The sequence below is a fragment of the Lepisma saccharinum genome, chromosome 1, assembly GCF_977018435.1.
Source record: "Lepisma saccharinum chromosome 1, izLepSacc3.1, whole genome shotgun sequence".
NCBI classification, from domain to species: domain Eukaryota; kingdom Metazoa; phylum Arthropoda; class Insecta; order Zygentoma; family Lepismatidae; genus Lepisma; species Lepisma saccharinum.
This window is the reverse complement of record NC_139229.1, coordinates 24,023,421-24,040,286: the sequence shown is the minus strand read 5'-3', so window position 1 is coordinate 24,040,286 and position 16,866 is coordinate 24,023,421. Positions and strand designations below refer to the sequence as shown.

General features: G+C 37.7%; 1 protein-coding gene across 1 annotated transcript in view; it reads left to right on the top strand.

Annotated features, from left to right (window-relative positions):
* LOC145993689 (nuclear receptor coactivator 5-like) overlaps positions 1-16,866 on the top strand; it is a 58,638-nt gene that overhangs the window by 8,812 nt on the left and 32,960 nt on the right. The window contains exons 3-6 of the mRNA XM_083129460.1: positions 1,630-1,737; positions 5,974-6,109; positions 7,909-8,139; positions 11,388-11,561. Of these exons, the coding sequence (XP_082985586.1) occupies positions 1,630-1,737; positions 5,974-6,109; positions 7,909-8,139; positions 11,388-11,561 (649 nt within the window). The remainder of the gene's footprint in view (positions 1-1,629; positions 1,738-5,973; positions 6,110-7,908; positions 8,140-11,387; positions 11,562-16,866) is intronic.

Genomic DNA, 16,866 nt, shown 5'->3' with positions numbered 1-16,866 from the left:
ATCATGCAAGTAAAAAACTTGAGAATTTTGTTAACCTCTAGGAACCTGGAAAAGTACAGGTATATTGAATGTTTGTTCAATGATGGCTTTCATGACCAAGGTGATCCTGGGTTCAATACCCGGTGGAGGCACATAGTGGTTCGGATCCCACTTTTAACCGTAGGTCCAGTCCCGATTAGCCTTACTGCGCATAAAGTGGACTTAAAACTCCAAATCAATCAATCATGCCCATGGTGGCCGTGGAGCGGTGGCTGGAATGACGGGAAGTAAGAGCGTGTCTGCCGGTAAACAGCATGCAATATCCACGTAACTGGAACTGGTAGCTATGTAATGAAATAAGCTCCTACAATTAAAATTAGCACTTATCTTGTAACAAGAGGTGTTGGAAATAATGTCCTCCTTCATCCACACATTTATGAAATATTTATATCAGTTCCTCTACCGAAAAATATTGCTTGATTTATTCTCCGAAAATTTTCTTTCAATTCTTCTTATGTATGGCTTAATGTTTAAAAACTTGGTAACTCACCACAGAAACATTATGAAAATGCCTGTTTCTTGTGCAATGTGCCAGAGGAATTTTTAAGGAGTACGTTCCAATCTTGCTCCAACGTAGTCTAGTTTCTCGTTAGTAACCCTTCGCTTCTTATAACGAACAGACCCTGTTTCCCTAAATGTGTCACAAGTATCCAAACATTGTCTCTGTGTGAAGCAGGAACATCTGGGAATTCTGCTGCAAGACTCATTCTAACTTCCCTACAAGAATTCATAATGACGTAAGAGTCATACATAAACATTTGTTATTTAAAATTGTATGGATATCGTGGCATTATTAAACTGCATAAAAGTAATGCAAACTGGACACCAGCTATCTGGATACTGAAGCACACACACGCCCAGTACCAAGGTCAGCATACAGCTGTGGGTCAATGCTTGAAGATGAGCTCTCACTGCCCGGGATGCTAGCCGCCGCTCCACGGACAACTCAACTGTGAAAAGCACTGTGTAATCCTTGTTAAGATTAATTTTCCTTTTGAAGGGGGTTGTAGTGTAGTGTAGTGCACCCAATAATCAACCTCACTTCCACATAGTACACCCTGGACTGCAGACTAACGAGGCTCTGGCGACTGGCCCCATGGCCGGCATAATTCTGTGTCGTCCTGTGTTTTGTCCTTATTTGTGCTGAGCGCCCTTTTTAGCCTCAGCTTTTAACCAAGGTAAGGAAATCTTAGTTTATAGACACACTTTTATTTTTGTTATGATAAGGGGCTGGACCCCATTAGTGTGACTGGTGCAAAATAGCCTTAGTGCTGGTGCACCCAAAAAATGTTTAATTCAAATTCAAATCCTTTTAATGGCAAGTGTAATAAACAATGTGCGCAATGCAATATAAACTTCCTTGAAGTGTCCATTATAAGGGGCTGGTATTTGATAATGCAGTAAATAGTTGCTAAATATCTTGTAGTTCAGCTGGCTTAAACTTCCTAGTGAGCTAGAATAGAGTTGCAGTGCTTCATTATGATAAATACCCTTTCCCATGCAGTATTTTAATGCATATGTTTTTAATTAACGTGCAAGAGTAGACATGACAAATGTTGTTGGTTGACATTTATAAACGTAATATTGCAGGTGTTACCATAAATAAAGGGTTTGGATTTGTTCAGTTTGACAATGAAGAAAGTGCAGCTGAAGCTGTGAGACAAGAGCATGGAACAGTGTTTCGAGGGAAAAGATTAGGTAAGTTGTGTTTCCCTCTCTTTTGTACATTTTTTATTATTTTTAAACTTTATAAAGAATCATGACATTAGGGTAAGGATTATTTATTGTTTAATAAATTAACCTTGCAGCCAGCCTGGTGCCTGCGGACATTAAATGTTCCACTTTCGATCTTGTCACCGAACTTCCGGGCTGCATGCTCCAGCTAGGACATAGTGTATTTGGTATCCTTAACCCTCTGTACCCCCTTGAGAAAGTAAAATATTGTACATGCTTTGTGAAGATTTTGTTGTTTATGAACGTATTCAGTTGATTTTAGCTCATGGAAATGCATTATTGTGAAGTAAGGTGTGTCTGTTACATTAGCATGTTACCTTACTGTGAAGCAGAACAGCCCAAAGACTTCAACAAGTGAAAGTAGCACCAAATGTGATATTCCACAACATCAGCGATAATTTTATGTCGTTAGGTTTGCAGCTGATAGCAATTTCCAACGTGTTCTTTTTTTTTTTTTGCTATTTTAGTCTGCATACAAACTTTCTTTTTTTTTTTACTATTTTAGTCTCCATACAAACTGAAAAAGCAGCGAAAGTACTCGGAGATAGCAGGATTTTATCTAACGCTGGCTATATCTTTGTTATTTGTGTTTTCTGCATGCTGGAACCAACAACAAAGAAATCAACATAATACTCGATGGGTACAGTTGGTTAGTTCGTCCGAATGCGACGTACATGACAGAAAACTGTAGAAGAAACAACACCATGTAAATAAGTGTGCGTTGTCAGATTGGAGCCAAGCTAGCGTGATGTGCACAGCCGTGTTTCTCTGATCATTTTTTTATTATTTTTTGTTGGGCCCGAATGCATTTGTAGTGCAGTATTGTTTGTAATTTAATTTACTTTATGAACCAGGGTGTCTACTGACCTGGAAAACCTGGAATTTGCCTGGAATCTACTTTTGTACGTGGATAACCTGGGAAAAGCCTGGAATTTAACCAGAAACCTGGATTTTTCTCAAAGTTACCACTTTCACTACATATGTCCACTTCACTTAGGGGCTTATGTTTTGTGAGTACGTGGATGGCGACCACAGGGATACTTGAGCAGAGTCTGTCTCTGCCTCCACTTGAATTTTGGGGTGAATGCTGCGATTCAAGGGATTTCTTTGTTAATTTTGAGAAAGTCAGTGAATGCTTGGTCCCTCTACAGCCCTTCACCTCTTTCTTGCTGTAGTCTCTTTTCTCTCTCTTGTTTTCATCTGTTAACATGTAATTAGTTGTAGGCAAATTCAATGTTCACTGTAATCTGAACACATTGTTTTTGTTACAGAATTATTGTACAAGCACAAAGTACATTTTGTATGAGTATATTTTATGAATAAATTTGTACGAGTATGAGTAAATTTTGTAAAAATAAAGTAACTGGCCATTCCCCATCCAAGAAGTAAATGCAGTAACATGTAATTATATAAATTAACATATGCTTAGAATTCAAATTAATGATTTTTAGAACTTTTGTAGTAAAAACAAAATGTAAAAAATATACTACTACCAAGGGATATGAATTACACGGCAGTGAAAGGTGAGAACTCGGCTTGCTTTTGTTAGTTACTGCAAATTTTTCTCAACTGGCCTTCTGGTAGGTGTTATTAACAATAACAACTTTTCTTTGTTTTAAAAAATATAGACCTGGAAAAAACCTGGAATTTAAAAACAGACATTTAGTAGACACCCTGTGAATCTATATTTTTAGAGACATCCATCAAGATCTATCACAATTGAGAGCCAGGAAACTGTGCCTTAGCACTAACTACAATTTTTTCTTTAATAAAAATCTCTTTAACCTGGCCCTTCACCCAGCCCATACTTTCCTGGAATTTTTGTTTTTCATGTGGGCCCCAGGCGTGGCTCGTGCATTATTTACCCGGGGGTTCACTGAAGTCATGTGACATATATTCAGTTTCCGCAAAATAAACTTCCTTCGCCTAACAAAAGGATGGGGGGCGGGCTTAAAAGATTTGTCCAGAATTTTTTTTATCTGGGAGTATAAGGTTTTGTATTAGGGGTGTGTGAATAAATTTAGGGCTGAAACTACAATAAATTGTGCCTTTATGAAAAAAGTTGAGTTTTGTTGGAATGGACGTCCTCAAGTAGGGGCAAGTAATATATTTTTTCCTCAGGAGGAGCAAAAAACACTCCTTCAGTCTGAAGTTACTGCAACGCTTTTATAATAATTACCAAAAATTACTGTGACTGAAATTAAATTATATGCGTGTAATATATAATTTTTGGTTTACATTCAATTTCCATGGGGGGGCTGCCCCCTTTTCCCCTTCCGGACGTCCATGCCGACTAATCAGAACTGGTCCTACATTTATTAAAGGGAAATGGCAACTAATGGCATGTGCATACTAGAAATCGAACCTGAGACCCTTTCATTGATACAAGATAGCTTTGTTCAAATTTGGGGCTGGTCGACCAGCACACGCTTTTTTTCAGTGGACAAGGAAGTTTGTTTAAGTTAATTATGTGCATTTCTATCGGTCATTTCTTACCTGCGCGGACAGCAACGCCTACACTGCATCAAATGACATAACCTAGGTAAAGTCCATCCCTCGCTTCACTCGCAGCATCACTTAATACTTTCCAACAAGTATCCAAGCACTTCAAAAACTAACAAACTTGAGACGATTGACACCGAGCGACAGCGAGTCACGTCTTCGTGCCATTCTTTCTCTTTCGCGAACCCGAAGTGTTTCCACCTTTAAGGAAAAACCTCTGAATGCATGCACGAGCTATTTTGGTAATGTATCTCCTTTATTTTAATTCATCGCATCTAATTCCAGCTTTTATTTGTTTCCACTCATCCATCTCTGCCACAATCTTGCATTTATTCCAAGAAGTTCGGTACAAAAATGATACAAAGAGAATATTGAATATGTAATGTGTGCGCTTCAAACTTGAACCGCACACAGCAACACTGGAAGGGAGGAAGCAGCGAGATCGGAGCCTTGTCCCGCGCCTTCTGCGAGAGAACGAACTGCGCATGACCGTTGGGTGGCACATAGGTTCTTCAAATCTCATCTTCCATGTATTTTGTCCTATACCCTCCTCGAGCTTCTGCTCCCGCACGAAGTTTTCACAATGGCAAGAGCTGTCCTGTGGGGGTTCAACTGAGGGTCTGTATCAGGGCGGCCGAATCGCGGTTTCTTCTTCTCAGCAAAAGAGTTCACCGTATTACGGGCACAAATACATGACTTATTGTGTAGAATTTTTAGCGAAATAATGTGAAAATGTAAAGACATTGTTTATTGTTCATTCTCGAGGTGATTATCGTATATTACTGGGGGTTCACTGATCCTGTGCGCTATAGGGCCAACCGCGCCTGGTGGGCCCACAAAAATTCCTGCAGCATTTTCCCAGAGTCGAATTGTCCTGAAAATTATGTAAAATTCAAAGTTCCTTATTTTGCACTAGTTGTCTGGGGAAAGCTGAATTTGGTGAATACGTAACATGTATTTTTAATATTTTGATTTAAATTGTTGAATATTTTAAATCAAAACTTGTACATAATTGGAGTGGAATACCTCTTTATTTAGAAGAACTTGCAAACAATTATTATAATTTTCAAGCATCAGTATATTTTGGAGTTGGTAAGAGTAATCAACATTGGTATGTGTATCAGTTGAAAGTGGTGCCAGCTTAGCCCTAAAATTTATGCATAATTTCCAGAATATTTAGACTGCAAATATGTTTTGTGGCATATATTCGGACCTCTGGCTCAGAATTGGTGATTAATTTCGAACAAACAATTTCCTGTACCAGTGCCACTGATATGGGTTGATACCAAGGGATCAACTCAATCCTACATAAATTATTTAGGTCAGAGAATTGAATTTTGTCCTGTTAGATTCAGTTTCTGCCCCATTGTGAAATTGTTTCTCAAGAATTATAATGTTGACTTTGCAAGTTTGGTTTTTAAACTGTAGTTGACTAGTTATTTTCAGTTAGTTTCCCAATTGTTCTCACAATACTGGGTCTACACTTACTATTGAACCTAGAAGCTTTGCAATTAAGAGGTAATTTTTGATGAGATCCTAGTTTGTACTATGATTTTCAGGCATGCAGTATGCTAGAATGGCTAGGCAATTCAGATTCATAGGTGTGATTGGTTAGTGAGCAAATTGTATCATTCTTACCTTCTCATTACTCTATAGCAGACAGTTCAAAATAATAATTTTGCGTTCCTGATTTTTCAGATGTGAATACAGCCAGAGTTTCTGACAGAGGAAGGGGTGCGAATAGGGCTGGTGATTCAGTAGATTCTTTCCGAGACAGATCTCCAATGGATGACAGGTCAGGAGGCCGCAACCGTGACTGGGGAAGAGACTCTAGGTAATGTATCCAATGTGCATGTCTGGTTGTAAATTAGTGTGTATATACAAGGTGTTTCTCTCGCTCTCAGGCCCCTGATTTTCACATATAATAATCAAACTATTGTCGTTAATGTAATGAAATTGGCTACGGACATAACTTGGTGTATGAGAAGCACGGTGACGTCATTGGAGATGATGCCATAGTCTCTCTATGATACGGTTCAGCTATTAGTGCATGGCTACTAGGCTCGGCCTTTACAGCCAGAAGAAGAGAAACTATAGACAGATGTGTTCTGTGTATTGCTTTCCTGTATCGTGCTTCATTGTACATGAATGTTTCAGACATAACATCCAGTTTTCTATTAAATATGTTCTTCGTTCACCGTTTGGTTTTCATCTGGGGTAATTAGTATTAACCTACATTACCATGTCGATCATTCGAACCTATCACTCTAGTCCTTGCTTGCATGCATCTGGGTAATTCTGCTGTTAAATGCTGAAATGGAGTCCAGTGGCAATTTATTGCACAGTTTGGGGCCTTGAAAACTGCCTGCATAGTCTTCCATTCAATGTTTGGTGAAGAAGCTGGAAAGAACGGAACATATTTGAATGTGCATGAAAGACAACATCGCAGGTTAATTATAATACTGCCAGAAGCAATGCTGCAGGAAGTGAAAATCAGATTGCTGGCCTCCACAAAGAAGTTGCGTAGGCTGTCACAGGAATTGGGAGTTTTCACAAGCACATGTCAACGAGCTGCATATTACATATTGTGTTACTGCTTTGTAACAATTGCAACCTCCGAAAAAGTGAAAAGAGTAAATTAAGAGAACACTTCTAACACACTCTTGTGACATCACCATGCTTCTCGTACACCAAAATATGTCCGGAGCAAATTTCATTACATTTTGACCAATAGAATAATTTTATAAGCGAAAATCATAGGCGGAGAGCGTGTACTAGATCAACACTAAGCAATCTAAATGTACTTCTTGTCCATGTTAATTTTGATTTCTAAGATTCTGGTCATGCTATGCTATTATTGTTTGATAGCATCTGACATTCACGTCTGTGATCACTTTGGCCCGGACTTTTAGGATTTTATAGACATCGTAACGAATTATAATATTATACTTTCTCTAGAAGCTTCAATCTGACCGAGGGTCATTCACTTGTCATTCACCAGCTGTCTACTCCTCTGAGGTATTTTAATTATGCAGAGTCAAGTGTGTACAGACTTCCTGAAACATTGGAGTACGGATGGGACTGATAATTGGTACTCTATCGGTATCGGCCTATATAGGCATATCGGTGTATCGATTTATCGGTAAAATTACTGATTATTTTACTGGTCTGATATATCGATAAATATCTGATAATTTAGTGCAAAATTCTGCCATTTTGTTGTAATTTTTATTAATAATCTCCATGCCCTTCTTTCTAAAAAAGTAAATGTCTAAATATTCAAACTTCTTTTGCACTGCAGTCACCACGAACACACATTTATTAAGGAAATCAATGAACATTTCAGGTTCTTCAAGGACCATTTCTAATTTTATATCAGATTGGTAGAATATCGGTATCGGTAAATTTTATATTGGTATCGGCCAAAATTTCATATCGGCCCATCCCTATATTAATTAATAAATTAAATGTTTTAAAATCACATTTCATAGCTTATCTTAGTTACACTTTCTTAGCCCGTATTTTTTAAAGAAAGATAAAACTGGCTCCTAAGAATAAGGGCTAGCACCTGAATTATTTTTAGTTTTGTCTACCCCTGCCATGCACTGGATCTTAAACTTGTTTCTCCCTCAGATTTGACAGTTTCCAACCTAAGGGACTGAGTGATCCGTACGGTGCTAAGGATGGAGGATTCGGCAAGGACTCTGGACCTGGTGGCTACAACAAAGATCCCCTCGGTTACGGCAAGGACCTTGGAGGATATGGGAAAGATACTGGAGCCTTCGGAAAAGATAACACAGGATTTTTCAGGGGAATGGACAGAGGAAGAGATGCTCCTGCAGAAGCCCCTGGTGGTAGATTTGGGTATGTATTTTCTCCATATTTATGGTCATCATTTGTGTAATGCTATAACCCATTATTTACATCTAATGAACTGGCCTGCCGAAGTATGGATGTACAATTAAAACTTTGTACCAAATTATGCCGTTTAATTGAATTAACTTAGAATTTTTGGATACATTTGCATTACACAGAATCTCTATGTGGTTAATATATTTGTGTGTGTGGCTGGTGAGAGGCAGTTAGTTGCAGTAGAGAAAACATCAGCTTGTACCCTTGAATATTTGTAAACTTCACTTGAAAACTGGGAATTATCCTTGAACTTTATCATGGTCCTATAGTGGAACCAAGAGCAAGACAACCTGTGCAGACCCGCGACTCCTGTGCACCGTACTCCCACGAGTAGGGGAGGGGGAGAGTGGACCATGCTTCCTTATGGCCCGAGGTGGAGGGAAGAAGGGAAAGCTGCACGGGGACTTTTCATCTTGTGGTCGATCTATAGAGTGGTCACCCAGCTAATATTTCCGGCAGAATTAATCAAAATTCCGTGATTTGCATAACTCTCAGGATAATTTAGTCTACAGAAATTGTCGTGTTGGCAAATAAACTACATTTCATGTTTAAGAGTTTATTTCACATTTTACAAAACATAGTAGAAAATACACCTCCTACCTTTCAAGGACTTGAAAATGTAACATTACAGAGTGTTATTTCAAGTTTTGTGTTTCCATCAAAACTAAATATGCATGCCTCTATGAATGGTATAAAAAGCTTCGATAAAGTAAGTAGTTGTTCTAAGTGGGGATGGCCAACTCTAGATAAAATTTTATCCAGATATCGGATAATTTTCTATCCAAATTTCAAATATGTGGATATTGGATATTCTGATATCCAGATATCCAAATGATCTGGATATCCGAATGTGTCATTATCCGGTCTTTCTTTATTATTTATCCATATTTTTGGCTATCCACATGAGGCCCGTACCCAGGATTTTTTAAGGGGGGGGGCGGGCAAATCCCGAAACCTTGGGTATATGTATATATATATATAAATTGTCATGAAATATATGTCACTTATTAAATAATTAATTAATATCATTAACTAATTAATTAATTAATTTATATATATGGGTCATTCCATGCCAAACCAGCCAATTGTGGTTGCATGACCATTTTAGGAAAAAATCATTTTTAGTACATAGGTTTGTACATGTTTCTAGATATCAAAACCATTGTTCAAAAAAAAAATATTGTCTTTAGTTCTCCTGGGGCAGCCATTTTTTCAACATGGCGCATGGCTTTTTTTGCTCATGTAGCAGTATACAGAAACCTTAATATCTCAAAAACCATTAAAGCTAGAGACCTGAAACAAAATTCATTTTGTAGCTAATGAAGTATACTTCCTATGATATTCAGGTATGTTTTGCTTGAAATTGCATCGTAAGTGCGAAAATTATGATGGAAAATGGGGTAACAATAGTTAAAAAATTGCATTTTTAAGCCCGAGTTTTTTTAATGAAGGGGTTTAGTATAAGTCTTGATTTTTTTTTTCATGTGTAGATCTACCTGCAGGGTGTCTAAATAAAATATCAGTGTTTAGAAATGCACCCCTTTTTTACAGCATAGGCCCAAACATGGCCGTTCATTGAATTTTGACAGTTTTCGGGGGTAAATATCTCAGATGGGTCCCCTTTAAAAATTCTGAAATTTGGCACATTTGAACCTAACTCACAGTAAAAATCTCAACTTTTAGATTCAACTCGTTTTGGTCAATATGAGATAACATAAGTCACCTAATTTCTGACGTTGCAAAGTAAGGTTAAACTACATCCCATACTCAGAATAATGAAGCCTTTTCTTTTTCTTTTTTACATTTGGTTTAAATAAAGGCTCAGAAAATGTAGTAACATAAGGTTTGAATACTTGACTTACCAGAAATATATTCCCGACGAAAAGGAGGTGAGAAATGGAGGAGAAATGACAGGTTGGTCTAATTTCTATGTTCCAGGGGCCTAGGGGGACAATGACAACTACAATGGAGCCAGCTAAGACTGACTCCATTTCTTACTACAGTTGACTAGCTGTATCTTTGCGGGTGGCCTTGGCTACTCTGCGCAGAGTGTGAGAGAGATATGTTTATGTAGTTGCCACCTACTCGCCCTTCGGGTGGTCGACAGCAAGGACAGAACACAAGGATAATGACGCGCAGCCGGTAGCTTCTCCTCCTTGCTACTGCGCAGCTAGGCTTCGGCAGGGTTCACCCGCAAAGATACATCTCGTCAACTCTAGTCCAATTTGATATAATTTAAAAATCTTAACTGTGTCTAGAAGTACGTTTTTACCCCATGCTGTTACCAGCCCTAAAGAGAGAGAGAGAGAACAAAAGATGTATGCAACATTCACACACAGGCAGACATCAATCTTCGTTATTCCTTCTTTGTATGCGTTTATGATATTATTCGTAGTAAAGTATATTTGAAGTCCAAACTAATTGCTTATCTTTGTTGTTATACAAAGAAACTCTTACCCTCGGAAAATTTTAATTCGGGAAAATTTGTTAATAGAACAAGATCGTTGGTGGGAAGGTGGGAAATCCCCCTTCCACCATGGGAATTCGTACCCTGAATGTGACCACCAACGCTATGGAATTATGCTTATAATAAATAACAAGTCTGAATGTGAATTAACCACAAAAAGAGGACATTTTCTCATCAAGACTGCAGTTCGAAAAAAGTCAAAACAGGGAATAAATATGGTGAACTGTCCCGACCAAATTGTAACATTTAGTAGCTTCGCATAAATGGTTATAAAACTAAAATTACTAAATATAGTAGACTGCAGACTTCTGGAGTCTGCCCCTCTCCAGAGGCAACCCAATCATTTATACAAGAAGAAAATCTAAATTCTTGCTAAATCTTAAAAATTATCCATGTTATTTTTATAGGTTTGCATCAAAATATTTTATGGCTCGAGGGGGGGGGGGGCATGGCCCCCTTGGCCCCACCCTGGGTACGGACCTGATCCACATACTCTTTTATACATCATTCGTATTTTGCTGTACAGATTTTCTACGAATCCTTCCATCAAATCTGTTCTATCCGGATATCCAGATTACTCATTGAGTCTGAAACGGATATCGGATAATTTGAAATCTGGATGTTTTTTATCCAGATTTTGTGACCACCCCTTGTTATAAGTGTTAGTATGTAAATGATGTTTATTTCTGTTCCTCGTGCTGCATGTTAACACTTCTGTCATTCTAACATTTAGCGGAGATCAATATGGAAGCACATTCAGATCAGCTCCGAAGGACTATCCAGCAGAACCTGTGAGGCCAGGTGTACCGAAAGAATTCCCAAAACCTTTTGATGCTCCACCAGCTGCTCCTGCTGAAGGTGACAGGCCAAATGATTGCGAAATCATTGTCTGTACTAAGAAGCAAAGGTAGGAGTTAATGTTTTGGTCTTCTTAAAATTTATATTTTTTGTCGACAGCATGACAGATTTTTATCATATTTTTATAGCATATCTCTAACATTGACCTTAACTTTCAGTTCACGACAGTAAACCTACATACCAGAAGATATACCATATTTCACCGCATAATTGTTGCAGATTTTATGCCAATTTATTTTACAAAAATGTGGGGTGCAACCATTATGTGAAGCTTTTCCTTAAAAGAAAGAACAGTGCCCGTATTGCTGCTACTTAAAAATTATTAATTACTATGTATTAGATTAGGATGCACGGAATACTCGTGAATATACATTAAAAATTGAACAGTCTAAATCTACACACGCAATTTCTTTGTGACAGATTAGCGAACATTTTTTCTGTCTGAAAAAATTGCACATTAGTTGTTAATTGATTCGTGCATTGTAGTTGAAATATTACACTTGAGAAAATTTACTATAGTGTTTCAAAGTACGGACTTACAAAATATAATCTTCTGTGTCCAAAGATTGTGCATCGATATTGGTTTTGTTATCTGATGCGACGATTACGCAATGAAAGGTTATAAACCAATTTTTGTGCTGAAAAACCAGGATGCGATGATTATGCGGTGAAATATGGATGTCTTTATTTTTGAGAGGTATTGAAAGAAATTATGTAAGCATTGCTCAGACTACACTGTATGTTGCCAGTAACAGTCGTTGAAAATGCCCCAACAAGTATGACAATGATTGATATTTTCATTGGGCTTTTAAATCTTCTGTGGTCTAGTGAGTAGGGTGCCTGCCATGCAGAGATCCAGGTTCAATTCCCTGGGTGGGTGACATAAGGTTGGAATTTTTAGTCTTGTCACTGCATAAAGTGGCTCTGAGGTTCATCCAGCATCAAACAAAATGGGTTCCTGGCAGTAAAGACAGCTGGAGCATGGTGCTGATAATATCACCTCCAAAATGGCAGAGATTGAGAATGTGTGGGTCTGTACTCTCACATCCCCTAAGTGTCTCTTCACGGCATGGTACACTATACTTGGGGAACTTTACCTTTTTTTTAAAAAAATCTGTGGCATGTAAAATGTTTTCTTTTAATGCCTCTCAAAAGTTATTATAGATTTTTTTTTCAGCACACTGGCAGCTGGTGTTTCATTTTATACTGTATTAAAGTATGGTCTTATAACATAGTATGCAAATTACTACAGACATGTAAATGCTTTGAATAATTATATTACAGATCATATTCTCTGAAAGGCATGCAGCAATAAAACATGCTTTGAGAACCTGTCATTTTTCAGAAGCTTTATGTAATGCATATAAGAATCAGAATTCTCTCTACCGGCAGTAATTAAGCAAAGTGAAAAATCTAGTAGAAATAGAAACAATTTTGACTGGAATGGTGTAGTCAGTTTGGCTTCTGGGAAACCCAGGCTAATTTTTAATTTTGGGTGATCTCTTGGCAGGGATTATTCAATTTTGTCCATGAAAAAAAAAAAAAGGATATCTAGAATCTTACAAGCAGTGTTGCAATATGAAGGGAAATTTCAAAATTTTCTAAGGTTGAAGGGGAGAATTGTACCTTCAATGGGGAAATTTGATAATATTGTCCATGAATAGGCAGTGGGGATGGTGGGTCAGCAGCAGGTAAAAGTAGCCGAAGCATGTTCATGTCTCACCTCCATGATGGCGGAAGCCATTATAGTACTATAAGTGCAGGGGATAATTTTATGTTTTTTATTACAATGTAAAGTAAAATACAAAATGCATGATTTAAAGCATACTCATGCTTCATGCAGTAAAAGTTAAGACAACTTGGCTGATTGACAAATGTCTATTATGTCACAAAGTTCACCTTGGCTTAAGATGATTAAACTATAGTTATACACCGGTAAAGTTAAACTTTTTTGGGCAATCGACACTGTACCTCCTTGAGAATTACATTGATTTTTTTTTAATCAACAGGTTTTGATGTTTTATGTAATGTAAAATTGGTTCCAGCATGTGGAAACACACAAATATCGAAGATATTTGATCTCAAAGTATGGCCAGTGTACGTAAAATCCGTCGTCTCTTGAGTACTTTTGCTACTAAAACCGATTGTGTGCACATTCAAATAGTTAAAGAATATGTGCAAAAGATTCCATTATCAAACTTATCACTTCAACTTAACAAAAACGTCGAAATTTCCTATCAGCACCAAACCTAACATGATGCAAAACTATAAACACCCATAAATCTAACTCTCCTACCGATAATTTTACTTCTATTTTGGTTTCATAAGTTTTGAGTTCTTTGTATTTGATTTACTTTATTTTATAATACATTTATGAAACGGTAGGCAACACCCTGTCTGCTTCTGTTGTGGAATGTCATATTGGGTGCTATATTCACTTGCGTGAAGCCTTCTGGCTGTTATGCTTCATGCTAAGGTTACAGACCAACTTTACTTCAGAATAACACACAAAATATTTCACTTTCTCAAGGATTTTAGAGAGTAAAGGGTACCAAACTTTTTTGACATGTACCTTTCTTACTCTGAAAGCTGTACCACATCATGTGGATTCTTCAGGAAGCTGGGCAAAATTGGGGTTAAAACATAACACATAGATTAAAATTAAGAAGTTAAAATTAAGGTGAAACCATGTTGTGAGAGCTTGCGGAAGAGTAAGGTACATAACATATCCTTTCCCCACAAAAAGGTGAACATTACCAGTGTGACATAACTCTTGAGGAAATACATATCGACCCCTCTCCTAGCCAAACCTCTTTTGCTGTGAGTACCCTGGATCTAGTTTGCCTAGTGAGAACTACTAATGTAAACCTGTCATGGGTACTTTGTATTTTTCCAGTTTCTATATACCCAATGGAGGACAAACCATACTAACAATTTGTAACAAACTGTTTCCTTTCAGTGGAGTTGATCCGACACTTGTTCTGTGAGATGAGTGGTTATTAGAACTACATGGAATGTTTTTAATGTCCATATGTAATAGATGTTTTAGTGGTGTGCTAATAAGTAGCTTGATAAGATAAAGGCAGTTTTCAGTTTTTAAGGTACTCTGCAAACTCTACTTTTCTGCTGGCTGGGCTCTGAAGAACTAATGTGGAAAAATTTATAATTCAGGCAAATTTTATAACAGTTCGCTCTATTGGGACTAGACAAGTAGAATGTAATAAACGGCAAAAGTGAACTGCTTAAAAATGACAAATTGCAAAGATAATTTTTTTTTGCCGAAGTAAGAATTTTTAGGGCCCCACTCAGCTACTTTTGTTTTCTTTCCTATGATTATATATATATGTGTACTTTAATGGGCAGGTATGAAGATCAATTATGTACTGAACCGACATGATGCTGAATTCAACGCAGCACTTCATGCATCAACAAAACAGCTTGATGTTGTCATGTGATGATCTTTGTTTGCTCGGTAAATGCATGTGCTTTGTAGTTGTAGACTAACAAATTATCTTGAAGATTCTTCGTGGTTTATCTGAGTGTGTGAACGTGATTTCCCTTGGTCATATGTTGCAGCGTTACATATATCGTTTGTCTTAGGGGAGAATATATTCTCATTTCATCAGTATAAACACGTAGCAATTATAAACGAACAATAAATCTGAAACAGGATAATGTTTTCTACAAGGATAATAAAATGAATGCATTCTCAGTGTCACTGCATACAGTTATATTGTGCAAGTCGAATAGTGTCCTGCTAGGCGTTTGGGGGGAGATAGGTGGGTGTATCCTTATGTATTTCTATTCATATGTAGTAAGGGTGTTCATGTGACACTTCACTTGATAAGGCTATTTATTCAAAAACCATCTTGTTGGTTAAATGTTTCATATGGGCAACCAAACTTGCTATCCTAATTGTAATTTTGTTCTGAAAGAAAAACATTAACAATTAATCCCTGTTGAGTACTGCAAGAATAGTTTCGAAAAAATACCACTTGCAGACTTATTTCAAGCAATGATGTTGAAAGTTATTCATCTAGTATTTCCACAGTATTAGCCTGTTTCAGTTGCAGACTCACTGAAACATTAGAACAGGTTTTGAGCAATTATTTAAACAACATTGATCATCATCATCATCCTGTGCTGTTTCCTGCCTCTGGCTGAGTCAGCATAGAAGTCAAGCCTCTCCATTTTTTCATCATCTTCCACCACTCCTCTCTTTCCACAGTGTTCCAATCTTGACCTCTTTTCTAACACTCTCCACTATCTGCTCTTTCCACCGACATCTTGGTCTCCCCCTTGGCCTTATTCCCACTCCTTGTGCATTGTAAGCTCTTACTGGTAGTCTTTCTGCATCCATCTTCATGTGTCCGAACCATCTCATCCGTGCCTGATCTATCCTGTCCTGAAGCTTCACCACACCCACTCTCTGTCGGATCTCCATATTCTATCCCTTCTACTCTTCCCCAATGTACTCCTTAAAAAATTCATCTCCACTGCCAGCATCTTTCTTTTGTCTATCTCTGTCATTGTCCAAGTCTCTGCTCCATACATAATTATTGGCACATAGTATGTGTTGTATATTACCTTCTTGCGTTTCATAGGTACATCCCTGTTCCATATTAATCTTCGAACACTTTGATATAGCCGACCACCCATTTGTCCTCTTCTGTTTACCTCCTCATGTATTCTTTCACCTCTCAATTATGCTTCCTAGATATTTGAAGCTCTCCATTACCCTCAACTCTTCCATGTCCATCTTTATTCTTGGTTCATTTCTGGCTCTGTTTCTTGTTATTAGCACCTCACTCTTTTCTGCACTGAATTTCATTCCTGCTCTTCTGATTTCCTCATTCCAACTACCAAGCTGTCTCTGTACTTCTTCTTCCCTGTTCTCCCATATTAGTAAGTCACCAGCAAACAGGACCTTCATCTCTTCCTCCTATCTTCTGCCCCAACTCTCTGTTAATTGCATCCATTGTAATTATGAAAAGCAGTGGGGAAAGAGAACTTCCCTGTTTTAGTGCATTACTTATACTGAACCAGTCTGTTCTTTCCACTGGTGTCTTCACACAGCTCTGGTTGGGCTTGTATGTTCTCTGCACTCTACACACTATCTCTTCTTAGACTCATTTCTCTCTTAGAGCCTTCCAAATCTTTGTTCTGTCCATGCTATTTTTTGCCTTTTGTATATCTAGGAATGCCATAATAAAATCATTTCCATACTTGTAACTGCATTTGCCTTTTGGTGAATACCAAATCTAATGTTGATCTGCCTCTTCTAAATCGATACTGCTCCTCTGATCCAAACCAGAAAATGTTTTCCCACAAAAGTTGTTTGAAATTAATAGACT